Genomic DNA, 27737 nt, shown 5'->3' with positions numbered 1-27737 from the left:
GCAGCAGCTTTCCCAGCCATTCCAATGGAGGTCCCCCTGCCGCCACCAGTTCCTCTTTTAGGACGGCAGAAATTAATGTGTCCCTCAGTCTGCCCTGAGACCTGCAAGCTTTCCTGCTGCCTTCATGTGTGCTGAAGGATGCTTCCCTGTTACCAGCGTTGAAATAATAGTCAGCTGCTATTCCAGTCAGTTACTGTATGTGGACTGTGCCTCAGGTGGCAAAATATCTTGGGTCAGCCCTGGGAGCAGCCGGTTCATTAGCCTTCTAGCCTTCCATTTTGCTTTATCCTGTGTCAAAAGTTACTTTTCCTCTCCCAACTGTTCTATTTCCTCAGTGTGGTGTGAGCTCCTCAAAAGGAACCCAAAGAATCTTGGGAACTGTAGTATGCCCCCACAGAGCTGCAATTTCCAACAGCTTTAACAAACTACAGTTCCCAGCATTTTTTGGGGGGAGGGGAGTTTTGTGACACCCCTAAATCAGCTGACAATAAATCATAAAGACGATGCTGTGTCTGAATAGTCAAAAGCAAATTTTTACAGCTTTTGAACCACCATTCCTTCCTCAGTTTGGAGTTTTAAGTGCTAATGTGAAAATTAGTGCCCCAGAAGGGTGTGGACACTATTTTTCTTTTGCTTTCCCCTGTGTCAAAGTTATTTACCCTGCTCTCAGCAGTACTGTTTTTTCAGTGTGATGTGGGCCCTTCAAAAAGTACATTCCTCCCACTCCAAAGAGTCCTGGGGGCTGTAGTGCAGCCCTCACAGAGCTACAATCCCCAGCACCTTGAAGAAACTACAGTTCCCAGGATTCCTTGGGGAAAAAGACCTGCTTTGAAAGTGCTTCGAAGGCCTCGTGTGTAGCAGCCTGTATAATGCAAATAGGGCGAGGGAAGGTCTAGCTGGGAGAGGACCCCCCCCCCGAAATCCTAGAAGTTGCCGCTGCCAGCCAGTGTAGGCAATACAGAACCAGATCGGTCTGACTCGGCACAAGGCAGAAACCTCCTAAACGCACCATCTCTTTCCGAGAAAGGGGCAGCCGGCGAGCTTTCGCTTTCACTTTCGCTTTTTTATATATATTGGCAACGGGACGCCAGTTTTCCGGGGAAGGGTGACCTGGGCAGTGGGTGCAATTTTTGAACCATTTTCCTGCCCCGCAACCGAGACAAGAGGCGGAGCTTGGGGGATCGCTTCCTCTCTGAAGACCCAAGGCAAGCGGGGAGCGCTTTGCAAACCACCCGGGAAAACTTCGAGCTGGGAGGAAAGGAAAAAAAAAGCGAAACATCGTAGCTTTGGATTTCTCGCCCCTCCTCTCTTTTTGCGAGGTAAACGCGGCGCTGGCATGTGGGCGGGAGCCAAAGCTGGCGAGGCTGGGAATCCGCGCGGGGAAGTGGCTGGCAAGGGAAGGGTTAAGCATTTCCACCCTCCGCTGCAAATCGCCCCAGGCCTTTGCAATGGAGCCTGCGGGAGGGGGCTGGACGCCCGCGCGGCGCCTGCAAGAACTTTGCTCCCTTTCGCTAATATTAATGCTAACACGTATCTCTTGCAACGCCCCCATCCCATGTCTCCTCGGCAGTAACCGCTACTGTGTCCTGCGGTGCTTACTTTCAGGTAAGCGTATGGGGTTCAGTTTCCGAGCTCTGAATAAACTTGCATCGAGTTTATGTTTCAGGTTTCATTCACTAGAAAGTAGTTATAAGCTGATAAACTTATATTAAAAATATCGTTTTAAAGTGGTTCTGCACTGCTGATTTGCCAGTATGATTCACAAATCGAACTGATTGTGGGGTGGAGGGAATCGGGGCTCCCACTATTGTAGATAAACTTTACTTTTAAAGGAAGTTTTGTGTTGTTATTTAGAGAGGTATTCCTTGTGCTTCATACTGAGATATTTCTGTCAGCTTCTGGGGCTTGAGCCAGGAACACCCTTGTTGGCTGCGGCCAACCTAGCAACCTCCTGCCACTGGCTTTGTGTTCTCAGCCTTAGTTCTTCAGGAAGAGAGCTAATGGCACACACCCTTGAGACAAACAACAATGGCGGCCTGGCGTCAGCAGAGACTTGGCCAGCTCCTGCCCTGCCCTCAGAGGTACCAAGGCAAGAGGTCCTTTGGAGGCCTCCTGCTGCATCAGGGCCTCCCTCTACTGTGCCAGCCTAGGGTCAGTGGTGGCGGCAGCAGGCTGTGCCATAATGAGCGCCTCTGTTTTCCTTTTGCAGACCCATCTTCTCTTGCACGATGGCGTCAGGGCAGGTCCACATGGCGGCACCTGTTTGCCTAATTGAGAACATGCCGGATGGGAAGCTTGTGGTGAACCGGGAGGCTGCAGAGGTGCTTGCCAGGATCCGCCAGCCGGTGGTGGTGGTGGCCATTGCGGGGTTGTACCGCACTGGCAAGTCCTACCTCATGAACAGGCTTGCCGGCAAGAGAAAAGGTGACTGGCTTCATGAATATTCCCCGTTACTCAAGGGAAGGGCTGGAGTCTAGTAGCCGCATGAGGAGCAAGGCAGTGGTGTAAATTAATATTTATATAGAACCAGAGGGGAGATAGGACTTTGAGTCAGAGGTTTGTGGTCCCCACTCAGCAGAATTCACAGGAGGGAAGGTTATACACACACACACACACACACACACACACACACATATACACCCCACATTTCCTCCAAGGAGCTCCAGGTGGTATTCAGTTTTCCCCATATACATTTTATGCTCACAGCAACCCTGTGAGGTAGGTTCAGCTGAGAGACAGCAACTAGGGTAGGCAACATAAGGCCCGTGGGCCAGATGCGGCCCAATCGCCTTCTCAATCCGGCCCTCAGACAGTCCTGGAATCAGCATGTTTTTACATGAGTAGAATGTGTCCTTTTATTTAAAATGCATCTCTGGGTTATTTGTGGGACATAGGAATTCGTTCATTTCCCTCCCTTCAAAATATAGTCCGGCCCACCACATGGTCTGAGGGACGGTGGACCGGCCAACGGCTGAAAAAGGCTGCCGACCCCTGAACTAGGCCAAGGTCTCCCCATGTGGATTCCAACTCTGTTCTTCCACATCCTATTCCCAAGTTCAATGTTCACGACACTTTACAGCTGGTGTGTCTGGAACGGGGTATCAGAGCCCCTGGGTTTTCTTCCTAGCCTGGGGAGAAGCATGGAGGAAGAGGAGTAAATTAATATTTATATAGAACCAGAGCGGATGGGACGGACTTTGGGGCAGAGGTCCCCACTGAGCAGGGAGATACCTTAATATGGCAGGAAACACACGTTGCCATCTTAAGGGGTATCCTAGGGCTATTACCTAACTGCCCCACTGAAGAAACATCAGCACAAGTGGCACTTTGCAGACTCCATGCCACCAAAACGATAGGCCCCTCCTGTGAGTATATTGCAATAAATATTTCAACAAGAGAGTACAGTTCAATAAGAAGGCGCATCAATGTGAACAATGGACTCAATAGGTTCTGGTTACTCCTCAAAGTCCTGTGAGGTGTCTTGAGGATGTCTGGAACCCTGTGGCAGCTGGGCCTTGAGCCAAAGAGAGTTTGTCATCTGATCCTAGATATCTTTACTCAGAAGTAAGTTCCACAGAGTTTAGAAACTCTGTGCAGGATCAAAGCCTTCAACCTTGGCACCCCTTGTTTTCTAGAGTGGTTGGAGCAACCCAGATGGTGGCATAATAATAGTGATGCTGATGCTGATGATCTGCTCCTCCCACAGGTTTCTGTCTGGGTACCACAGTGGAGGCGCTCACCAAGGGCATCTGGATGTGGTGTCTTCTGCATCCCTACAGGTCAGACCTCTCACTGGTGTTACTGGACACAGAAGGGTTGGGTGATGTGCAGAAGGTGAGCTGGGGGAGATGGCAACTTAGGTGGGGGCTGCAGAAGCGCAACACATTCAAAAAAGCCCTGTGACAAAATGCCCTGGCCAAATATGGATAGGGATGGCCGATATTTATGCCAGTTATATCCCTGTGTTACACATTTTGGAATGTTCCTGTAACCCATAATTTGTTAGTAGGATAAAAGCAAGGGTGGGTATAGCTGGCTGTTTCTGCCCCCCCCCCCAAGTTGTCCCCGCCCCAAACATGCCATTTTTAAAGATGGCCGCACCCACTCTTATAATTTTGCCACACCTACTTTGCATTTGACTTCCAGAAGGTTGGCCATACGTGGCCCTTGGGGGAAAGTGAAGAAAGTTAGGCTCTTCTGCTGGAGGGGCCAACATTTATTACGAAACTAAAGGGTTCTTGGTGCAGGTATTTGTGGTTTGCAAATGGGGCATGTATCATGTTTACCCGAGTGACAATTCACTGACACAAGGCGCAGCTCTGAAAAACATTTTAAGTACACAGAAAATGCTGCCACTCAAGGAAGTTTACAATGAACTATAATGCTTCACTGAAGAATGAGAGTTCTCGATGTAGGCATATTTTAATATGCCAATGGGGTCATGTTTACTAATGCCCTACAGGTGCTTTATATTTATAGTTTTCCTGGGACACATTAGAGAGCAAAAATGAAATTGAAACATTTAATGTTTTGTATCAACAAAGGTTTCAGTTTCAGGCTTGTTTCCAGCAATAACTGCTCTGGGTGTGCCAGGGCACATTTTCCACTTGCCAGAGTTGTGCCACACAAGGTAATTAGTCATTGGAAATGCAAACAGTGATTCTGCAGTCAACTGTGTGGGCTGTGTTTGCTTCATCTTGAAATGATAAAAAAAATTCCCCGGAAATCCGTGGCCTTAATGGTAAGCAGTCTTGCATTTATTTGCTCATTTTGCAAGCTGCACGCAGGTTTTTGGGTCTCTGCACCACCTAAATGGCAAATGCTGCTTCTTCCATGGTGTGTGTGTGATTGGGAGGTAAGAAGAACAAGAGTGGCGCAGTACTGGAAATTCTACTGATAATTATTTCTGGCTCTGCCCACCATTGGCTGCATGTACCCTGGCTAGCTTTCGCCGTGGTTCAGCAGGTTTAACCACTCTTCCCTTGTGTGCTAGAATTTACTCTTTATATTAACTGAAAGTTTAAATTCTCGGGATACTGAGTTCCTGTGCCCGTCACCAAATTCTGGTACAAGCCACTTTGGAGGCTGTGTGACAGGCTGAGTGTCATGGATGTAAAAAAAACCCTCTAAACATACAATAAACACATCTGTTTGGTGCTTGTGGGGTAGTTGCCAACAGTTAGGCAATATGCCTCTGCAAGGCTTCCAAGTGCAGTCTAAGATGCTGCAAGCAAGTTATGATCTGCATTCGTTACCAAGAATTCCTTAACCTGGTGCAACAGGAGCAGCAGAAAAGCAACAACACAAAGAGTGCAGCTGGCAATGGGGCATTGGGATTTGGGGTGATGGACTCTTGGGTTGTCCTTGAAAGCCCTGTTTTATGTTTCAGGGAAACACACAGAATGACTCATGGATCTTTGCCCTGGCCATTCTGCTCAGCAGCACCCTGGTTTACAACAGCATGGGCACCATTGACCAAAATGCCCTGGAGAACCTGCAGTATCCTTTTGGGGCATCAGAAACCCCAGCTGGGCTTGCACGCTTGGCCTGGAGGATTTAGGAGGAGGCAGTTGTAGGTTGTCCCTCTAGGGGTTTCATTCCATGGGAGACAGATCTCTTGATGCAGAAGCAGATGGAATGAACTCTCCTGGTCTGAGACTCCATGATGCTTAGAGTGGTCTGCATGATGCTGAGGAACTACAGGGTGGTGCAGGAGGAAACAGAGGGGATGTAGCTGATAGAAGAGGAAGGCAGTCCCCCAGGATTGGAAGGTGGGTGAGGAGCTCATTGGGACACATTGTGAGGGGCGAGGATCAGTGATCACAGCCGCAAACTGGGAGCCTCCAGAGACATGTTTTCATCGCTGTCAACATTTATCTTTTTTAAAGGGAAATTCCCTTATTCCGAATAGGATTCCTCGCAAGAAAAGGGGAAAGTTGACAGCTTTACATGTTTTACAGATATGGGCGGGGGGCAGGCAGGAACTCCAGAAGGCATAAAATCAGGAATAGGCCTTAAGGTGTAAAACCGAGAGGTGTCAGCCCCTTGCCACAAAACGCTGTCCAAACTACAATTGCGATATGTGGTCTGTCTGTAGTGTAAATCTCTGCTCAAAAGCCCTATCATTATTGCCAGCTAGCCCACAACTACAGGTTCAAACAGGTTCATCGTTTGGCTGAATTCAGGTCCAACGCCCCAAACCAGCCCTGGAATTATTTTCCTTAGCGCTCCCCAGTTATGTCACTGAGCTGACAAAAAAGATTAGAGCAAAAGCTGTAGGTGTCTTCATTGGGTTTCACTCCATGGGAGACAGATCTCTTGATGCAGAAGCAAGTGGAATGAACTCTCCTGGTCTTTCTCGGAACAAATAGAACCATAAAATTGTAGAATTGTAGAGTTGGAAGGGACCCTGAGGATCATCTAAGCCCACCCCCTGCAATGCAGGAATATATATAGCTGTCACATACAGGTTTCGAACCTGCAACCTTGGAATTATCAGCACCATGCACTAACCAACTGAGCTGCTCAGGAACTGGGTGAAGGGCAAAGAAACAGAGAGTGACATAGCTGATGGGCAGGATAGGCAAACCCCAAGGATCAGGTGCTGGGTGAGGAGCTCATTGAGACACAGTGTGAGAGTTGGGAACCCCTGGGGGCATGTCTTACTGACAGATAGGTGGAAGGAGTAGGGGAGCTAGGAATCCTAGAAGGGGTGGAGTCAGGAATTGACCTAAAGGTGTATAATAAGAGCTGTCAGCAGGGCGTAAGGTCACGATGTTAAACTAAGTCCCTTGTCACAAAGCTCTCCCCAAATCACAACTGCAAGAGGTGGTCAGTCTGTAGCGTAGAAAATCTCGCTGCACCTGCTCGGAGGTCATCTCATTCTCCAGCCACTACTGCATCTGCAGACATGTCTAGCCAGTGCATGATTTGGCTGAAGTTCATATTGCAAATCTCCAGACCAGCCCTGGAATTGTTTTCCTTAGCACTCCCCAGCTATGTCACTGAGCTGACAAAAAAGATTAAAGCAAAAGCTTCCCCCGGGGAAGATACAGAGGAGGAGAACTCTGCCGAATTTGTCCGTTTCTTCCCAGACTTCATCTGGGCAGTGCGGGATTTCACACTACAGCTGAAGATAGATGGACAGCCCATCACTGAGGACGGGTACTTGGAGGAGGCATTGAGACTGCAGAAAGGTACAATAACTGCAAAAAGATAAGGCAGCGTCTGAGATGGGGAGGGAAAGCTGGGGCTTGTTAACAGCCTAGAGGACACTGTTACCGTAATTTGGAGGCATACAACTGATGTAAAGAATAAGGGCCTAAAATTCAAGTGGGTGCATAAGACCAGTCATGTACCCATTGAGGGCCCAATGGGTTTAACAAGTGTCCCCATGCGACTTGCCTGATGGAGCACACATATGGGTACATCACAACAATACATCAAAACTGCATACTGCCAAGTGTACCATGTTTCTTGTGCATTTGGACTGGGACTCCTGAAACCCCTCTGACATAGATGCCTTGCCCAATAATCTCACATATACATGTGTGAGCTGTATGTACATGCTCAAAAGCGTCATTTATACCATCACATTTGCAGTGCTGAGACAGAGAGCAATATCCTAACTCAGCTTACAGTAATTCCTGGGTCCTCAGATGTTGAGTCAGCATGGAAACTTGAATGTGTACAGGTAACAAAATAAGTTTTCCCCACTTGGGAGATCATAGAATAATAGAATCATAGAATCATAGAGTTGGAAGAGACCACAAGGGCCATCGAGTCCAACCCCCTGCCAAGCAGGAAACACCATCAGAGCACTCCTGACATATGGCTGTCAAGCCTCTGCTTAAAGACCTCCAAAGAAGGAGACTCCACCACACTCCTTGGCAGCAAATTCCACTGTCGAACAGCTCTTACTGTCAGGAAGTTCTTCCTAATGTTTAGGTGGAATCTTCTTTCTTGTAGTTTGGAACCATTGCTCCGTGTCCACTTCTCTGGAGCAGCAGAAAACAACCTTTCTCCCTCCTCTATGTGACATCCTTTTATATATTTGAACATGGCTATCATATCACCCCTTAACCTCCTCTTCTCCAGGCTAAACATGCCCAGCTCCCTTAGCCGTTCCTCATAAGGCATCGTTTCCAGGCCTTTGACCATTTTGGTTGCCCTCCTCTGGACACGTTCCAGTTTGTCAGTGTCCTTCTTGAACTGTGGTGCCCAGAACTGGACACAGTACTCCAGGTGAGGTCTGATCAGAGCAGAATACAGTGGCACTATTACTTCCCTTGATCTAGATGCTATACTCCTATAGATGCAGCCCAGAATTGCATTGGCTTTGTTAGCTGCCGCGTCACACTGTTGGCTCATGTCAAGTTTGTGGTCAACCAAGACTCCTAGATCCTTTTCACATGTACTGCTCTCAAGCCAGGTGTCACCCATCTTGTATTTGTGCCTCTCATTTTTTTTGCCCAAGTGCAATACTTTACATTTCTCCCTGTTAAAATTCATCTTGTTTGTTTTGGCCCAGTTCTCTAATCTGTCAAGGTCGTTTTGAAGTGTGAATGGCATGTTTTCTGTTTAATTTGGCAATATTAACAAATTGTCTTGTATACTCACACTTCTTCTCCCCCAGGTAATAGTGAGCAAATCCAGAGGTGCAACATGCCCAAGTCATGTATCCGCAATTTCTTTCCATCACGGAAATGTTTCACGTTTGACCGCCCAGCTAGCAGGAAAAAGTTGTCTCGGCTGGAGGAACTGAAAGAAGATGATTTGGAGGAAGATTTCTTGGAGCCGGTGGGCCGTTTCTGCCAACACATCTGGGAGACATCGCGACCCAAGACAGTCCCGGGAGGCCAAGTTGTGACAGGGAGAAGTAAGGAACGCTTTTGCAAGTTTGTAGGTTGGGACAGGTGGCAGTTGGAAACCATTTCAATAGGAATCATTTCACACTCTTCCATTGTCTCTCAAGACAGGTGGATGCCAACCAATAAAAACCAATAATTGGCCATTGTACAGAACACCTCAGAGCTCTCCAGGTGTTGAAAGTACACCTAACACACCTTAGTGCTGGTCAGTGACCTCTGTTGCACTTTGGACTTGAGACGTAGGTACTTTTGCCTGGTGTAGTTGTGATGGTACTACAGTCGTACCTTGGTTTTCGAATGCCTTGTGACTCGAAAATTTTGGCTCCTGAACACCGCAAACCCAGAAATGAGTGTTCTGGTTTGCGAACTTTTTTTGTAAGCCGAACATCCAACACAGCTTTCACGGCTTCCAATTGAGTGCAGGAAGTTCCTGCAGGCAACTAGAAGCTGTGCCTTGGTTTTTGAACGTTTTCAGAAGTCAAATGGACTTCCAGAATGGATTCTGTTTGAGAGCCAAGGTATGGCTGTAATAACAAGTCTCAAACTGGGAATTTCATTGGTGGAGCCTTTTCCCCTCTGTGAGCAGAGCAGCTTGTGGATGTTGCGATGTCTGCTGCATAGCAGCACCACCATTCTAGATGGCTTAGGGCGAAGGGTTTTACTCAAACAAGCCCAGTAGGGATCAGGTGACATCAGAAACCAATAGGGTCCCATTTGGCAGTAGAAAATGGTTGGTTCTGCCCTGACTCCTCAGTTGGAGCAGGTGCAGACTAAGGACTTGTCCAAGCCAGAGCAAAATATGGATTTGCACATGCTGTCTCCCCATTAATCTAGGAGTGTTCTCTTGTTTCAGTGCTCCCCTTGTCTCCCCTTTTCCCTTGTTTAAAGTACAAGTTTTTTTGAACCTGGCCATTTCATAATTTCCAAGGATCAACTGTGCCCTGCATTTAAAAGGGGAAATTATCAGTGTTTGAAAAAGAAAAGGTTCTGACCTCCTTTCTACTCCTTTGCCTCGTCCTCAGACCTTAGTTGGCACAAAAGAGTCTTTGAGAAAGAGTATTCTTGCAGAGTATTGCTGCTTTTATTCTTTAAAAGTATTTTTCTCCAACCACGACTGACAGCTTTTACAGCAAACGCAATCAGCTTTCTACCATCTAACCAACGCACACCCAACACTAACATTGACCACTCTATATATACAGATACAATTTGGTGAAAACTTGCATGAGTCATTGTAGGCCGCTGACTCATGCTGACTTAGTTCTTTTAGCATTAAAGAAACAGCGGCCAATTTTTAGCCGTGACAGAAATGTCCAGGACAACAAATGCCCCTACTTTAATGGGGAGACAGGTAAGTAAGTGCAAATCCACATTTTGCTCCAATGTGGCCAAGACCTCAGTTGCATGTAAACAGCTCACCTGATTGCTGAGTTGTGGGAGACAGCAAGGGAGGAAGGCAAACGAGTAACTAGGAGGATGTATGTGTTGGATTTCTATCAAGATCCCTCCCTGCTTTTTCAGCCAAGTGCTATTTACATGTATTCAAGTTATTTCCTGCAGCCACAAGGGACAGAATCTTTCTTTTGTAAATAGAGAATGGGTGGCTACTATGCCTTTTTTATTACGTGCAAGATAACTGTTTTCTGCTCTCGCTTGGTGAATCTGCAGCTACAGCAGAATACTTGATGCAGACAAACAACTCATGGGTGTTTGGGGCCGGAAATTACTCTTTCAGTGCAAGGAGGTTAGTTCTGTGGCTTCACTGATCCTTCCCTCTTCAGTGCTTGAGAAGTTGTTGAAGATCTACGTCGATGCTATCAACAGTGGGGATGTGCCGTGCTTGGAGAACGCAGTGCTGGCCCTGTCTGAGATTGAGAACGCAGCTGCTGTGCACGAGGCTGTTTCCTGTTACGAAGCGCTGATGGGGAAGCGTTTGGCGTTGCCCACAGACACGGTGGATGAGCTGCTGGCTGTGCATGCCGAGTGCGAAAAGGAAGCCAACACTGTCTTCATGACCCGTGCCTTTGGCATCGCACAGGTTAAAAAATTCCAGGAGGATCTTGAGGTATATGTGGTTTCATTTGTGCCTTGTCAGCTGTCTCTGCCAGTGTGGCTGGAAACCGAACTTAGGGTCATTTTTTAAAAGTTCCTTCCCTGCTCCTCAGTCTGTTTCACAGGCCCGAAAAAAGGCCTCAAGAATGCTGAAATATAGACAATTGTAGGTCCTCTGCCCCCACAGACGCACCCCATCTGCATCATATATTTGAAGCCGTTTCATATCACTTTAAACAGTCATGGCTTCTCCCTAAGAATTCTGGGCGCTGTAGTTTTTTCAACCACTCTGGAAACTGTAGCTCTCTGATGGGGAATAGGGATCTCCTAACCAGGGCTGGCCGAGACATTTTGGCACTCAAGGCAAACCACAAAATGGTGCCCCCACCTCCTGAAGATCTACATCAGGAACAAGGCGGGTGGGGAGAATAAAGATCTACATCAGGCTCTGCAGCCCTGTGGATTTTGCCATCTGAGGCGGTCGCCTCACCTTGCCTCACAGGCTGGCCGGCCGACCCTCTCCTAACAATTCTCCAAACCAACTGCAGCTCCCCAAATTCATGGGAGTCCTATAGCACTTTAAATGTGCAGTGCAGATGGGGTCATGGAACCAGAAACGTTCTCGGTGGTCAGAGAGGTAACCCACAAGGCAGAGAATGCAATTAAAAACTGAACTTTGGAGAAGGGCTGGAGCACTGGAATAGAGTACCTGCTTTGCATGCAAAAGGTCCCAGGTTCATTTCCCCCCCCCCCAATCTCCAGGCATTTGTGATATGAAAAAAGATCACACTTAGTAAAGCTTATTTAGACAAAATCCTGTTGCATAGCTATAGACGTCATGGTTAGCAGGGCCTTCCATACCTTACTTATTTATTGGGTTTATATGCCGCCTTTTCTTCCAAGGTGGTTTAAAACACCAAAGCAAATAAAAAAGGTAAAGGTAAAGGCCCCTGACAGTTAAGTCCAGTCGCAGACGACTCTGGGGTTGCGGCGCTCATCTCGCTTTACAGGCCGAGGGAGCCGGCGTTTGTCCGAAGAAGTTGTTCCGGGTCATGTGGCCAGCATGACTAAGCCGCCTCTGGCGCAACGGAACACTGAAATCAGAGCAGGACACGGAAACGCTGTTTACCTTCCTGGCGGAGTGGTATCTATTTATCTACCAGGCCCGTCTTAAGCATACCTGGCGCCCACCCCCGTTTCCCAGAGTTGTTGACCTTTTCCCAAGCTTCTGCGGGGATCACTCTCCTCCCGTGGGTCTTGTGAAGGAAGCTGCACATCCGCCAGCCATATGGTTGATGGAGTGCAGCTGGCAGGTGTGCAGGAGGGAAAGGGGAGGCCGCCGGCAAAGCCGCGCAGCTCTCCCACTCGCTGGGGTGCCCCTGAGAGGCCAGTGTCCTGCCACAATGTGCCAGTAAGCCCAATGGGAAAGACGGCTCTGTTATCTACTTGCACTTTTTGGCGTGCTTCCGAACTGCTAGGTTGGCAGGAGCTGGGACTGAGCAACGGGAGCTCACCTTGTCACGGGAATTCGAACCGCCGACCTTCTGATCGGCAAGTCCAAGAGGCTCAGTGGTTTAGACCACAGCGCCACCTGCATTATATTAAAAGAAGACTGACAAGAGTCCTCTCATGCTAACTGGGAGCTGATGGTATGTGCACTTCCTGGCATGGGCTCCTTCACTTCTGCCTGAAACTTAACATGGTTTTCTCAGAGTCTCTTTGTCCAAAATGGAGACCGTTGTATGTTGTCCCCAGGCAGTGACAGACATTGAAATGCAGGCCAAGTTGACCTCAAGTCATTTACTTACATAGCCTAGAGAATGCTGCATTAAGCTAGCAGCAAGCGGCACATTTTCCAAGTGAAATCGAATATATGTGCATCTCCCAATAGACAGGTGGTTGAAAATGGCAAGGGGGCCTGGCTCTGAACTCAAGGAAAGATGTGGTTGGACAAATAATAAAACTCACATCCAGCACAAGCAGTTCCAGTTCGACTGAAATCTGTGCTGTTGATTGTATGTGGGCCTTGGTATGCCTTTCCCATTGCAACAGGGTACAGAACGGGGCAAGTTCCCCCTCATTGTTAACACACCATCTTTCTGCTGGTTTTGTTTTCGCTTTGTTCTGGCAGCTTCAGCTGAAGCAGAAAAAGGAAGAATTATGCAAGAGAAACAAACAGGTGTCCTTTGACCGCTGCAACCATGTGCTGGTGGAGCTTTACCGGAAGCTGGAAGATGGAGTCCACATAGGAATTTATTCTGCTCCTGGTGGCTACCAGCGTTATCTGGAGAACTGGAACGAAATGGTGGAGGAATACCGTTCGGTACCCTGTAAAGGAATTCAGGTAGGTTCACTACTTGGAAGTACCTGTGCCAACTTTTCCTCAGCATCCAAAGATTCAGCATTGTGGTGCTGATGGAGGGTAGAAGCAGACTGTAGACCAGAGGTGAGGAGCCTCAGGCCAAGGGGGCCAACTGTGACCATCCAGGCTTCTCATTCTGGTCCTCTGGACTCTCCCCAGGCTACAGCTCCTTAGCCATACCCTCTATGCCCAGGTCACAGCCCACACTAGCCTTACTAGAGGGTTTCTGCCTTGCTGGAATGTGCCCCTGAACTTTCATTATGTGTCTTGCTTACCTGTATGGAGGACAGAAGGGTGTGTGTGTTTGTGCGTAAAACTAGCGTATTGAACAAACTAGCATGTTACACATGTTGCTCCTCCCACTTTTACCTGTGGCTCCACCTGCCACTAGCAAGCACCTCTCAGAAGTTTCCTAGTAGGGAAGGGGGTATCAGTCGGGGGGGGGGGAGGATTGCCACCCTTACTGTAGATGTAAACTGCAATCCAATGCACATTTACTTAGGAGCAAGCCCCACTGAATTGATTCAGAGTAGGTATCCCAAGGATTGCACTGTAAAATCAGTTTAAGAGGCATTCTTTCTTTGCAAGCTATGTGATAGGGATTATAGATCACTAACATCTATTTCTCAAAACAAAATAAAAAAATTCCTTCCAGTAGCACCTTAAAGACCAACTAAGTTAGTTCTTGGTATGAGCTTTCGTGTGCATGCACACTTCTTCAGATACGAGATCTATTTCTCAGCATCTCACCCCAGCTACTATTATTCAGTTATTTGCTTCATTAATACACCAAGTTTTTTTGTTGTTGTTGTCTTTAATCCCTGCATGTAATCTGCTTTGACTTTCCCCCCCATCTTTGCATTCAATTAATAACCTTTGCTTCCAATCCTTTATCAGGCAGACTGTGCTCTTGAAGAATTCCTGAAATCCAAGGAGACTGTGGCAAAATCTCTCCTTCAAATGGACCGCGCCTTGGCTGCCCAAGAGAAGGAACTTGAAGGTGCAGAACTGGAGGAGGGGACTTTACACATCATAAATTATATGTTATTGTTCTGGCCTGCTCTGGTAGGGCTCTGAGCTCCTAGCAAAGCAGGTTATAGCTTTATGATATTGTAACAGGTGTGGTGTTGTCACATTGGGCAGGATAAAACCCCAAAAGCACTGGGTGAAAGGGCAATGTCTGTGATCTTACAGGGTGCTTGTCTTGTTGTGTAGCCAGAGGCTCTTGTGGCTTGGGGTAGGAGGAGTGATCAAGGGATACCCTGAGAGAGAGTATTTTAATTCTGAAGTGTCCCTGGGAAAGGCGTATATTTTGGTCTGGAAGGACCTGATACAGTGGTACCTTGGTTTTCAAACTTAATCCATTCCGGAAGTCCGTTCCAAAACCAAGGTGCACTTTCTCATAGAAAGTAATGCAAAATGGATTAATCCGTTCCAGACTTTTAAAAACAACCCCTAAAACAGCAATTTAATATGAATTTTACTATCTAACGAGACCACTGATCCATAAAATGAAAGCAATAATCAATGTACTGTACCATAAAATAAATCAGACAGTATTGTAGATGATAAAAATTAAAATAATTTTTTTTCTCTTACCTGCACTAATCATAGTCATTGTTTGGATGGGGGGCTTTTATCCATTTCCGCAGTCTATCTATCTATCCTCTATCTATCTATCTATCTATCAGTAGCTGAACTGGGTTCCATACAGCCACAAAACAAATAAACCGAAAAAGCCTCAAAAACGCAAAATAAATAGCAAAAACAAAAGCTCCAAGGTACCTTGGTTCTTGAACTTAATCTGTTCTGGAAGTCCGTTTAACTTCCAAAATGTTCAAAAACCAAGGCGTGGCTTCTGATTGGCGCAGGCTCCCCGGAAACAATAACCGACAGCCGCATCAGACATTCGACTTCTGAAAAACATTTGAAAACCGGAACACTTACTTCTGGGTTTTCGGCATTTGGGGACCAAAGCATTTGAGAAGCAAGGCGTTTGAGAACCAAGGTACCACTGTAGAGGAAATGGAGATCCTTCCTCCAGATTGCCCTCAAAGTTTTAAAGAGTATTAAATATAAGACATGTAAAATCTTGGGTACATAAGAGATGCCTAAAAGATAACAATGAAGGCAGCCTGATGAATATGTCCACGGAATGTCTTCTAAAGTCTGGATGCCACCACAAAGCAGGCCCTGTCCCCACCTCAGCTTGGAAGTTGGAGACACTCAAAGAGTGTAAAACCAGCCAAGTTCATAGGGTAGCAGGGGGTGGACCTCCAGATTATGCTCTTTCAATGCTTTCCTGTCTGCCAGCAGTTCAGGTTGTCTCTTTTTCTTCGCTGGCCCCCAGCCCAGCGCGCTCAGGCCGAAGCAGCCCAGCTGCAGCAGAAGCTGTTGGACCAAAAGCAGGCGCAGTTGCAGCAAATGATGGAGGATGAGAAGCGAAGCCACGATGCACAGCTCCAGCTGTTGAGGGAGAAGATGGAGAAAGAGAAGAAGTTGATGGAAGAGGAAACAGACAGGATGATAGAGCAGAAACTCAAGGTAAATAGAGCTGAGCCAGATGTAGACGCTCTCCCACTGCAGTATGTAATCTTTAGGTCAGGGGTGGGGAGTTTGTGGTTGGATCCAGCACTCATCAGTACAAGCCAGAATGGCCAGTGCTCAGGGGCCAGCAAGGTCTGGAAGGTCATATTTTCCCAGTTCCTGTTTTGGGGCATCTTATTAAGATGGTGCTTGGAAGCGGAACCCTTCCCTCCACTTAGGGCCAAATCTAGTCATCCCTACCCTTCTCAGTGGCTCTCCACCAGTCATTTATATACCCTAAGATATCCTCACCCTCTCAGTGCAGGCCACATGTAAAAAGGTAAAGCTTGGATCCAACTCATGTAGTGCTTCTTCACAAATCCCTGTATAATAATAATAATAATAATAATAATAATAATAATAATAATAATTTTTATTAATAGCCCGCCCTCCCCAAGCAAGACCGGGCTCAGGGCGGCTAACACCAGGTATAAAAACAATTGATTAAAATACAACTTAAAAACAAGATTAAAATACAACATTAAAATTCAGCCTCATTTCAGTAGAAACTCAAATAAAAAACTTTTTGGAGATGAAAACGTCAAATCTTCACCAAGGCCAACTATCCAGTCTGGTCCTACGTGGGCCAGAAAAAAGCCAGGGAAGTCCCCAAATAGGAGTTCCACCACAGAGGGAGAAAGGAAAAAGGAAAGAGAGGGAGGGGATCAAGATGATTCTAAGCCAAAGGCCAGGTGGAACAACTCTGTCTTACAGGCGCTACAGAAAGAAATCAGATCCTGCAGGGCCCTAGTCTCATGAGACAGAGCGTTCCACCAGGCCGGAGCCAGTGTTGAAAAGGCCCTGGCTCTGGTTGAGGCTAATCTGACTTCCTTAGGGCCTGGGACCTCTAGGGTGTTGCTATTTTGGGACCTTAAGGTCCTCTGCAGGGCATACCGGGAGAGGCGGCATACCGGGAGTATGCTTATTGTTATTAAGTTGATTTAAGTAGCTGTGAAAGGGTGGGGAGGTTTAAAAGTCCACCCGACAGCTCCCAGAGTCTTTTACTGATAAAAGTTGGCAGATATTTTCATAGGTTGAGCCTTTTTATCGGGGTAATTTGGTCATTAGAGCTCCTACTCATGCAGCAGAGACTCAGTTGAGACTTGACCCGGCGCCATCTTTATTATTATTATTATTATTATTATTATTATTATTATTATTGAAAACCAATTCTAACTTGGAGACAGTCTATTTTCAGGTTGCGTACACACAACATCTTATTCTAGAATTGATGGAGACTGAGTCCTTGTTTTTTCTACATAGTCCACAAACAATCTGCACATTTTTATCCCTGATAAGTGCTTCTTGAGAAACCTCTGCAATTCCAAAAATCAAAGCTCATTGCAGATTGATTAGGTGTTACCCCCCCCCCCAGTGTGTCTACCCAAAAACAGACGTAAATGGTCCCAGCCATGGGGCTTATGTTGGTGTGTGTATCCATAGCTGCTCAGTGACATTGTGGGTGAGCGTGTTTCAAGATCGCAGTTAGTACTTTTGGCCTTCGTTCTGCTGGGGCATGTGAAGGGAGGAAGAAGCATATCAAGTAGCCACACTGACCCTTGTGCATGGTAGGATCTAGAATCAATCTGGATTGAAAGCAGCATGTTGAGGATGAGCATAAACAATTCTAGATTGAGCAAAACTACATTTTTTGTGCTATTAACAGCTGGGTGTGTACGCAGTCTCAAAGGGTGCCTCTCATTTGGCAGCATGCTGGGAAAATGTACATTTTCATATCCGGCTAGTGTAGTGGACATTCTGCTCCAGTCTTGGTCTTATTCTATCCTGTGTCTGTAATTTTCTGCCCTCACTCTTCGATTCTTAGTTGAACGAGTCTCTGTGTGCTCCTTACCTTTCCCAGGAACACGAGTTGCTGCTGAAAGAAGGATTTCAGAGAATGGCAAGGAAGATGGAGCATGAAATCCAACATCTCAAGGAAGAAAAGAAAAGCTGGGAACGGGTGTCGTCTCTAGTGGAAAATTTGATCCCCGTTGTGTCATCGTTGGTGATGCACAGTGTGCATCTGGCAGCAGTTTCTCAAACTGGTAGCACGCCAAAGAAATAGTTCCAGCATGGGGGGGTGGGATTAATGCAGATTGCAAGGTTGCATTTGAATGTATTATTAGATGCATCTGCACAAATCAGGAAGCATGAGAGCTGTATCTATACACCTTTAAAGCACATTCAAACCATGTTCTTTCCCTCAAAGAATTCTGGGCACTGTAGTCACAGAGTTAAAAATTCCCAACAATTCTAAACAAACTACAGTCCCCAGAATTCTTTGAGGGGGTAAATGTGCTTTAAAAGTATAGTGTGTGTGTGTGTGTGTGTGTGTGTGTGTGTGTGTGTGTGCAGTGTTAGTCTTTTGCCCACTGACATTTACTTAGGATAAAGTTTATGCAGAGAAATGTATTCTGGGTATCCTAAGAGAAAGCCAGCTATTAGCTTTTGTGTGTGTTTTTGGAACATGGTTGTGAATGCCAAAATGTGAAGTAATGTTACATTTTTAACATATTAAGTCTGAGCTTCACTATGCACAACTTGGAACCCATACTCTGGAGTTCCTTTGTGCAGAACTAAAAATAGGATAGGCTATTTCTAGAAAGAAAACAAGCTGGCCTTGCATTGCCCTCTAGCGGGCAGAGACCAGATGGTGATTGTCTACATAAGGTGTGTCTACTTAAATAACAAGGATCACACCTAAAGCCAAAATTGTGTATAGTAAAAAAACATTGGCTTCAATGGCGGGTGGGATTGCCAAAGTCATTTCCCTCCAAGCCCCACCCCCTTAAAAAATAAAAATCCACACACATAAAGCTGAATGCACACAAGTTAAGTGTGCGTAAGTTGCGGTCTTGCTGTATTTGACTCAAGCAGCCTTCAACCAACCCGATCCCATCCTGATGTTGTGGGACTACAACTCCCATCATCCATGCCTATTGGCTATACCAGCTGGTGGGAGTTGTGGTTCAGAACATCTGGACGGCACCATCTCTGGGATGGTTGGTTTAGGAGAATCTACAATGATTACCACCTTGACCTAGTGCATTGTTGTTAAATTTGATACCTTCTTTCTCCCTTCCTCATCTTCTGCAGCCAGGCACAACTTAAATTGATTCCCTTCTAGAATCTGTTGTGCGCAAGAAATCAGCTCTGAAATATATGCAGTAGCAGAACATGCTCAGAGCCAATTTCCCTCTGTGCCGCGTAACAACACCCTGCTGCATGTATCCAGGGTTCAGTCTTTGCCCCTGTGGTGGGTGGATGTGCTGGAATTGCAGCCTGCAGTGCTGATGAGCTGGGTTTGTCCGCACGAGAGTAAAATGTGAATTTGCACTGGCCTTTCTCTCCAATAAGGGACATGGGTGCACTGTGGGTTAAACCACAGAGCCTAGTACCTGCCTATCAGAAGGTCAGTGGTTAGAATCCCCAGCTCTGTTATCTGTCTCAGTTCATTTTTCTCCTGTTCTGTCATATTTTTTTTACCAATAACTTAGTTTTATTTTTATTCAGTTTGAAACCTGCGACTTGGCCAAATTGGTTAATCTTATCCAACACCCTTGGTATACTTTCCAAGGGGTTTTCTACTATTATTACCAGGTTGTCTGCAACACAAAACACATTCCATGTGAGTAGAATTCATTCCTCAAGAGCATTTGGAATCTTGAAACTAGCACAGAGTATGGTATCTTGCTTGTTAGCAGGCACAAACTGTTACCTATCCTACCTGTTTTGAATCATCTGCCTGGACTGAGAATTTGCTTCTGGACCTGGTTCTTGCTTTTTAAAGCCATCAATGGCTTTAGGGGCTCTGATTTTCTTTACAAATGCCACCTCCCATGTGAGCCTCCCCAGCATTTAATATATTTTGATGGGGCCTGGGTTGCTACAGATTCTACCTTATGGGGAGACTAGATTGGCTACTACCAAGAACAGGGCCTTCTCTGTTGTAGCACCAATGCTCTGGAACTTCATTCCACAACAGTATCACCACTGCCTCCCTGTTGGCCGACTAGATAAAAATGTATTGATTGCAGTTGGTCTTTGAATACTGCCGTATCCCATGTTTTATGGCTATTTTGTGATGTTGTTTCTGCTTGGTTTGAATGAAGAATGGTCGTATTTTGAATCTGTAAACAGCTGTGGTATATTTTGTGAACAGGCATATTTAAATAACCTTAAATAAATAACAGTGCAATTGTACTAGTCCGTGAATTGCCCTGTTGTGTTCAATGGAACTTACTCCCTGGTAAATTTGTATAGGTCTGGATTGCATCAAACTGGGTGCTCATACCCTAAACATCATGACGGCAGTACATCATTTTAGTACTGATGGGGAAAGTTTAAACAATCATAACTACATGGGTGTCTTTAATGGCTACAGATTTTTGTTAAAACATATGCCCTTCTGGAATATTTGGGTTTTTCCATCAGGCTTTTATAATATTTACACCCTTCACTCCTTCTCCTTCTTTGGCCAATGTTTTAAATACAGCGCTATAGTATTTGTCATACTCCCTATCTGTCACTAGGTGTTGCTGCCGTGCACCTTGCACAGCTAATAGCAGTGCAGCAGCACTTTGTGACAAAATGGGAAGATACATCTTTTGGGGAAGGAAATCCATTGTTCTTGAATTCCCTGTGTTCCTGGTTCCAAGGGATGAGGCAAACTGGAACAACAGGCCTTGTTCACTGGGAACTTATTGAGTGCAGTGAGTTAGCAAATGGGAAAGCATTTATGGCTATGTCACATTCCGTTTATTTCAATGTGCCTCGCAAACTCCCCAGCGGGGTGCTCCTGTGATTTTTAATGAGCACAAGAAAAGCTCGCAACATTAATATAAAATGAAGAACTAAGAAATGGGGAATTGGTGAGAGATGAGATTGCTTTGCTTACAAAAATAAATAAATATCTACCCCTTCCAATTTTGGCAGCGGGATTATCCTGTTTCTTCTAATGGGTCTCCTGTTTCCAAGAAGGGCAGTTAGCAATCTGTGCAGACCAGAGAACATTGACAATCTCCTAACAAGCTTGCTTGACGTACTGATGCATTTCCTTTCCCCGATGTCCTATACTTCCCCCTCTGATGTGCCATATTTCATTCTGGGAAATGGCCAGAATGGATGAGGTTCCAATTTAGATGCGCACCTGATTTTAGTGAATAGCCATCGGGGACAGATTGAATTTGCTCATGAAGGAGGAGGGTGCTCCATCGCTATCCAGGCCTCCAAGTCTGTGGCAAGTGCTAAGAAGCAGATTTCTGTGCACTGCAAAGTGGGAAAGTACGAACTCACTGGCCATTTAATGTAACCCTAAGGAAAACAATGGGGTTGATGATGGAGGGGAGGTAACAGAAGCAGCAGCAACAATGGCAGGCAGGGAAAGACCATGGGCAAGAGAAGAAGCAATGAGGCAGAGAGGTAAAGAGAAGGAAGGAAGCTGGCAGTCATATATGGGGGAGGGAAAAGGCTGGATGGAGTTGGGCAAGGGAGCAGCAGTGAGTGAGGAGAGCTGGGGCGAACAATAATAATAAATTTAATAATAATTTTTTATTTGTATCTTGGTCAAGGCCACACACACACACACACACACACACACACACACAAACAGTGCTGGTTGGGGAACGTGTTGTTGTTTAGTCATTTAGTTGTGTCCGACTCTTCGTGACCCCATGGACCAGAGCACGCCAGACACTCCTGTCTTCCACTGCCTCCCGCAGTTTGGTCAGACTCATGTTTGTAGCTTTGAGAACACTGTCCAACCATCTTGTCCTCTGTCGTCCCCTTCTCCTTGTGCCCTCCATCTTTCCCAACATCAAGGTCTTTTCCAGGGAGTCTTCTCTTCTCATGAGGTGGCCAAAGTATTGGAGCCTCAGTTTCACGATCTGTCCTTCCAGTGAGCACTCAGTGCTAATTTCCTTAAGAATGGATGCGTTTGATCTTCTTGCAGTCCATGGGACTCTCAAGAGTCTCCTCCAGCACCATAATTCAAAAGCATCGATTCTTCGGCGATCAGCCTTCTTTATGGTCCAGCTCTCACTTCCATACATCACTAGTTGGGGAACGTAAACATACATAAATATGTGTGTGTCTGTGTGAATGAGCATGTGAAAAGCTAAGAGCCATCTGCGAGGACGGGAGACTCCACTCTACATTTCCCATTGGACACATTTGAAGTGTGGATGCCTAGATTTGTGGGTATTCTGAATTCTAAAAGAGATAGCTCAGTCAATAGAGCGTGAGCCTCTGAATCTCAGGGTTGTGGGTTTGAGCCCCACATCAGGCAAAAGGATTCCTACATTGCAGGGGGTTGGACTTGATGACCCTTGTGGTCTCTTGCAACTCTACCATGCTGTGATGCTATGAGAAGCTCTGATAATTCCCATCTGTAATACATTTGTGCGTGTGTGTGGTTTGTATTGCCACTGCTTCCACACATCCCATTTCATTTAAGCTCTCGCATTGATTGCCTTACCTCAGAGACGTGCTTCCCTAATCCACGAGCATTAAATGATCCACATAAAAAGCCATATTGTGCCTGGGCTGATCTGATCTGTTTGCTAGCAGAACGCTCAGCAAACAGAGACAGGTTCAGATTATCGATAGCAGGGCAGAGCTGGGACTGCCACATAAGGGAAGGATGTGTCATAAGACACACAGAGAATGATGTCTGAACATGGATCCTTGATGTTCCATGTAGATCAAAGAGAAGAAACTGTCCCATGCCTGGTTCCTGGTGGGAACCATTCTGCTGAAGGAGGACCTTCCTCTGCAGGGACAACAGAATTACTGTGCTGTCCGGTGAAAGGCAGTTTACAATAACAACAACCTTCATGGACATGTATTTTGGTTTCGTGGTTCTTGAGGGGGTCCTGGCAGTGGCCATTATCTCCATCAACCTGCTGGTTTGTGCCACTGTTTACCTGCACAAGGAGCTGAGATGCATCACCAACTACCTGATTGTGTGCCTGGCAGTGGCCGACCTTGGTGTGGGAGCCCTGGCCATCCCCTTCTCAATGGTACTCAGCATGGAGTACGTCCTCTGTTTCTACACGTGCCTCTTCCTCACTTGCTTCCCACTGGTCACCACCCAGTTCTCCATCCTCCTCCTGCTGGTCATTGCCATCAACGCCCACCTGAAGATCAAGCTGCCCAACAGGTAAGCCAAAGGCTCTTTCTTCAGCATCCAGCCTGTGAAACTGAGTTAGTGCATGTGAGCCAACAAGATCTATGCACATGACCAACTTCTTAGGGGTTCTGCAAATGCTGGAGCATCATTTATGCTAGTGGTTCTCAACCTTTTTTCCTCCATGGACCATTTGAAAATTGCTGATGGTTCTGGTGGACCACTCAAATGATTTTTCTGCCAGTTGTAGCAATGGCAATGTATTGTGCTCGATGCTATCTGCTTTGTAATTGCATTTTTATTGCTTCTTTTATTTCTCATTTTGTATTTTACTGTGTTACCGTTTGCATTGCATAGAATTCCGCTTGTAACAATAAAACTCAAGAAATAAAAGAAGCAGTAAAAATACAGTTCAAAATCTATATGAATATATAATTATTTCATTTCATAAAATTTATACACGACTTGACTGCAAAAAGAAAACCCTCAAAGCAGTTTACAAAAAGATAAAAACAGTAAAATCAAGAAAGAATTACAGCCGTACTTTAAAATGACAAAAGTTAAAATACTAAAACAGGTTAAAGTTACCCTGACTTTCTAAGCATCTGGGTAAAGGTAAAGGTAAAGGTAAAGGGACCCCTGACCATTAGGTCCGGTCGTGGCCGACTCTGGGGTTGCGGCGCTCATCTCACTTTACTGGCCAAGGGAGCCGGCGTACAACTTCCGGGTCATGTAGCCAGCATGACTAAGCCGCTTCTGGTGAACCAGAGCAGCGCACGGAAACGCCGTTTACTTTCCCGCCGGAGCGGTACCTATTTATCTACTTGCACTTGGACGTGCTTTTGAACAGCTAGGTTGGCAGGAGCAGGGACCGCACAACAGGAGTTCACCCCGTCGCGGGGATTCGAACCGCCGACCTTCTGATCAGCAAGTCCTAGGCTCTGTGGTTTAACCCACAGCGCCACCCGCGTCCCCCAGCATCTGGGTAGCCTTGTCTAAAGAATGTTTTTAGATGATGTGATTAGAGTAGCAATGGAAGAGCTACTAATGGAGGCAACACTTGTTTGTTGACCATAGACAAATGACACCTGACTCCACAGTCACATGACACTCACAAGGGTTATTTTCTGGACAGCTACACCATGCACGTGAAGAAGGGAGGGATGGTGATCATTGTGATCTTCTGCTGGCTGCTGTCTCTGCTGATAGGTCTCTCACCAATGATGGGCTGGAACCGCTTCCAGCACTATGTGGAGACCAGCAACAAGACGCTGCCTTTCAGCTTCCCTTCCGAGAGGACGGCCTTCGTCATCATCGCCCGCGACCTGCCTTATGGAGGCTTCCTCTCCAAGGTCTTATCCACGCCAAGAGAACCTCAGCTACTCTGAGATCCACAGCGGACACCTGGGCCTCTGTTCCTTCACCTCCATTTTCAGCCCTGAGTACGTGGTCTATTTTAACTTCCTGATCTGCACCCTGCTGCCCTTGGCTGCCATGTTGGGCATCTATGCTGACATCTTCCGGGTAGTCCGCGGCCACTTCCAGTCGCAGGCTCCTTGGCCAGGCAAGAAAAGGGAGTTGCAGATGGCCCGCACCCTCTTCCTCTTGGTGGGCGTCTTTTGCATTTGCTGGATCCCGCTGCATGTCATTTACTGTGTCCAGCTATTGTGCCCCGACTGCCAGCGCTATGAGTCACTGAACCGCCTGGCTGTGTTGCTCTCTCACCTGAATTCCTTGGCCAACCCACTAGTTTATGCCCTGAGGAAGAAAGACTTTGGGCTAGCCCTCCGATCTGTATTCCTCCACCGTGTTCTGCACTGGCCCAGGCTGAAGGCCTGCTTTTGTCCCAACCCCAAAGTCCATCCCCAGGCCTGAAGGAAGACAGAGAGCCACTCCTTCTAATAGCAGACTAAGGTGGTGAGTGCCGACAACAACAAAGCCAAAAACAGGTCCACTGAGGGCGGGTTCACGTTACCCTTTGCAAAGGTGTTCCCACCTTGCCTACAGACAAATTGGGAATGGCTTCAAGGACTTATAGCATGCCTGGATAGCTAAGTAGGTTAGAGTGTGGTGCTGATAATGCCAAGGTTGCAGGTTTGATCCCTGTATGGGATAGACAAGTAATAGACAAGTACTTATTCCTACATTGCAGGGGGTTGGACTAGATGATTCACAGGGTCCCTTCCAACTCTACAATTCTATGATTCTATGACTCCAGTTGGTGTGAAGCTGGTTTGAGAAACAACGCAGCCAACAGCAGCCTTTTATAATGAAGTACAGTCCCAGTGATCATTTCTCCTCTGGTCTATGGGCACACGATTTGACTGCGAAACACCATGGTGCATCTGCAGCAGCACAACTGGATGCCTTCATCTGCCCCAGCTGCAACAAAACATGTCACTCCTGTATCGGCCTCTACAGCCAGAGTAGGCACTGCAAACGTCAAAGAGTTTGACCTCATTCACAAAGACGAACTCCTCCATTGTTTCCCCAAGACCGATAGATGCCAATCAACAGGATACATATGCATTTTGGATGCAGGTTCTGCCAAGACAAGATTAAAAACCCAGCACGAACTGCAGTGAGTGCACAGTAATTGTTAGTATGTAGGCAGCCTGAGTAACAGGAGGCGAGCTATTAATATGCTCAGGGGAACTCTTTTGAGGTTTTACAGAATGACTTTTTTTTTTTGCTAAAAGCAAACAAGCAAACCACCAACAATCTGGGCAAAAAACTCCAAAACCAGCCCAATGTGGACTAGACTTAATCAGTAGCCACAATATGTTGAATGCTGGGCATGGGAGAGATTCGGTTCAGTTTGCATTTATAGGCAAACCTACCTAATTTGCATTTTCTGAAACAATCTGTGCACTGAAGCAGCTGTCCTTTGAAATCTGCACTTCTCGGAGTTTGCAGTTCTCCAGCCCAGCGATGTGTACAAAATTGTATATGCCAGGGTAAAGTGTGCATAAAAATGTATATTGCAAAAAATGTATTATGTAAGGGAATTGCTTTAGAAAAAAAATGTCTTTGCTGGGCAAAATTGCATCCAGAGATGTATTAGGAGAAATTCACATTAAATTGCTGTCGATTTTCATGAAGATGTAAATATAGAGAGCAGACTGATGTGGAAATGTGGAGAACTGACCTAAAAGAGTAGAAAAGTGAGAAACCGAAATTGCCAGATTCACCAGTCACTTGTTGAATGCCAATTGGAAAGAAAAATGGAAAAGCACCATGTGCATGCAATGCTCTAGGTCCCAGGATTCTTTGCGGTATGTGCTTTAGTTGTGCAGTGTGTATGCAGCTAGTATGCAGCCTGCAGGCATGTGGGGCAGTCCACACAGCTCTAACCACTGACCACCCTTCAGCATTTACCCCCTGAAGCGGTTGCTACACTCTGCCCCCCTGGTAGGGCCAGCTCTACCCACCAACCACCATCCATAACTATGTCCCTGCCTGTCCCCTTGGTCCAATCTACACCACTGCCCAGGAGGAGAGGGCAAGGCAAGGTTGAAGCTCTTCCTCCTTCTCTGTTTCCTTAGAGAGCAGGAAAGCAGGAGGAGCAGGGCCAGAGGGCACTGGGAATGGACCGTGAGGTCCTTCCTGTGTGGCAGACCTGACAATGCCCAGCAGCGATGCTGCCTCTGAATAAGCCAATGAAGACAAGACTTTAATAAGAGCCTTTAATTACGGTGAAGCTGAAAGATTTTTTGTCAGGTGCAGCTTGTCAAACCAGAGTGGGAAAAGCTGGTACCTGGTGAAATTTCCTCTTCTGTGTGATGTGAACATTTAAAGGCACAAGAGGAGCCCAATTCTCCTTTGTCCCTCTCCTCCCCCCCTTTGTGCGTCTCCTCTACCTTTGGGCACCATCAGCTAAGTGCAATTGAGAGAGGCCCACTTAAGACAGCAATAGGAAAATCGCTTCCACCCACAAAGCAATTATTGAAAATGAGGGAGCTGAACTGCAGAGAGCTATTGAATATTGCGGCATTAAAGCACATAATGGACATCAGGAACTGTCGATAAACCCATTATTTAAACAAAGACTGTGGCTCGGCCCTCGGTATTTTTAGAACCTTAAATTAAGCTAATGAAATTGATTCTGTTTAAAACTCGGCGCAATAAACCTCAATTTTTATCTATGGAGGTAAAATAGTCAAGAAGGAAAAGAACCATGGAAAATTTGGAAGGAGCAGGTATGAGAGAAAGCTAGTTTCAGTTATTGATTGTTGCTTCTTGTGATGCCCAGGTTGCTTCTGCAATCTCCAGTCCACGAATAATTTCGGTCCAGGGTTATCCATGTGTGATAAAGTTCTCCTCATGAGAATTGCCACCTCTATTATTATTATTATTATTATTAATATTAATAGCAGCAGCAAGTCTATGTGTCTCTTGGAGCTATGACACAGGCATAAATCACATTTGTGTGGCAAGCTTCAAAAGTTAATTGCCACCTGTTGCTGCTATCAAATATAAAAAAACGGTGCCCCTTTTCCTCATGGAAACAAAGGCAGTTGATAGGGAAACTGTAGCTCAGTCCAGATTGAGCAATGTGCAATTCCTTTGCCAGGGGATAATTTAATGTGCCTTTTAAGCAATGTAACGAGACTGGAGTTGTAATGGGGTATAAAAAAACAAATGGAACTGGCCAGCCTTATTTTCTTGTGGTCTTGCCTGTATTTTGAGGGGACCTGTGCTGATCCAAAACATTTTGCTACCTGGAGTAGAGCCCAAGTGC

General features: G+C 46.3%; 2 protein-coding genes across 4 annotated transcripts; both read left to right on the top strand.

Moving 5' to 3' along the window:
* Positions 1-1088: 1088 nt before the first annotated feature.
* LOC309345729 (guanylate-binding protein 1-like) lies at positions 1089-18404 on the top strand. 2 transcript variants are annotated; one of them, XM_081869054.1, is made up of 12 exons: positions 1089-1319; positions 2210-2424; positions 3707-3834; positions 5390-5499; positions 6997-7196; positions 8636-8878; positions 10652-10935; positions 13054-13266; positions 14182-14284; positions 15635-15828; positions 17732-18191; positions 18226-18404. In XM_081869054.1, exons 2-11 carry the CDS (start codon positions 2229-2231, stop codon positions 17933-17935), a joined length of 1875 nt encoding a protein of 624 aa, XP_081725180.1. In that variant the 5' UTR covers positions 1089-1319; positions 2210-2228; the 3' UTR covers positions 17936-18191; positions 18226-18404. The 2 variants fall into 2 exon arrangements, with proteins under 2 accessions (XP_081725180.1, XP_081725181.1); XM_081869055.1 differs by lacking the exon at positions 1089-1319 and adding an exon at positions 1452-1605.
* Positions 18405-22196: 3792 nt separating this feature from the next.
* On the top strand, positions 22197-26224 carry LOC309346102 (adenosine receptor A2b-like). 2 transcript variants are annotated; one of them, XR_014158393.1, is made up of 3 exons: positions 22197-23029; positions 24132-24438; positions 25149-26224. XR_014158393.1 is itself a non-coding variant. In XM_081869797.1 (2 exons), the coding sequence occupies exons 1-2, from the start codon at positions 22704-22706 to the stop codon at positions 24382-24384; spliced, it is 579 nt and encodes a 192-aa protein (XP_081725923.1). In that variant the 5' UTR covers positions 22197-22703; the 3' UTR covers positions 24385-26224. The 2 variants fall into 2 exon arrangements, 1 of the variants encoding a protein (XP_081725923.1); XM_081869797.1 differs by having other exon boundaries at positions 24132-26224.
* Positions 26225-27737: the final 1513 nt, after the last annotated feature.

This window comes from Podarcis erhardii (assembly GCF_964252035.2).
Source record: "Podarcis erhardii genome assembly, chromosome: 7".
Taxonomy (NCBI): Eukaryota; Metazoa; Chordata; class Lepidosauria; order Squamata; family Lacertidae; genus Podarcis; species Podarcis erhardii.
This window is presented reverse-complemented; position numbering and strand designations above follow the sequence as displayed.

What these genes read in the sequence shown, in the direction of transcription:
- LOC309345729 (XM_081869054.1), top strand. Translation starts at nt 2,229, where the DNA reads ATGGCGTCAGGGCAGGTCCACATGGCGGCACCTGTTTGCCTAATTGAG. An exon ending in AATTCCAGGAGGATCTTGAG is followed by an intron (nt 10,936 to 13,053) that starts GTATATGTGGTT and finishes TTGTTCTGGCAG; the next exon opens with CTTCAGCTGAAGCAGAAAAA. An exon ending in TACCCTGTAAAGGAATTCAG is followed by an intron (nt 13,267 to 14,181) that starts GTAGGTTCACTA and finishes ATCCTTTATCAG; the next exon opens with GCAGACTGTGCTCTTGAAGA.
- LOC309346102 (XM_081869797.1), top strand. Translation starts at nt 22,704, where the DNA reads ATGGACATGTATTTTGGTTTCGTGGTTCTTGAGGGGGTCCTGGCAGTG. An exon ending in AAGATCAAGCTGCCCAACAG is followed by an intron (nt 23,030 to 24,131) that starts GTAAGCCAAAGG and finishes TTTTCTGGACAG; the next exon opens with CTACACCATGCACGTGAAGA.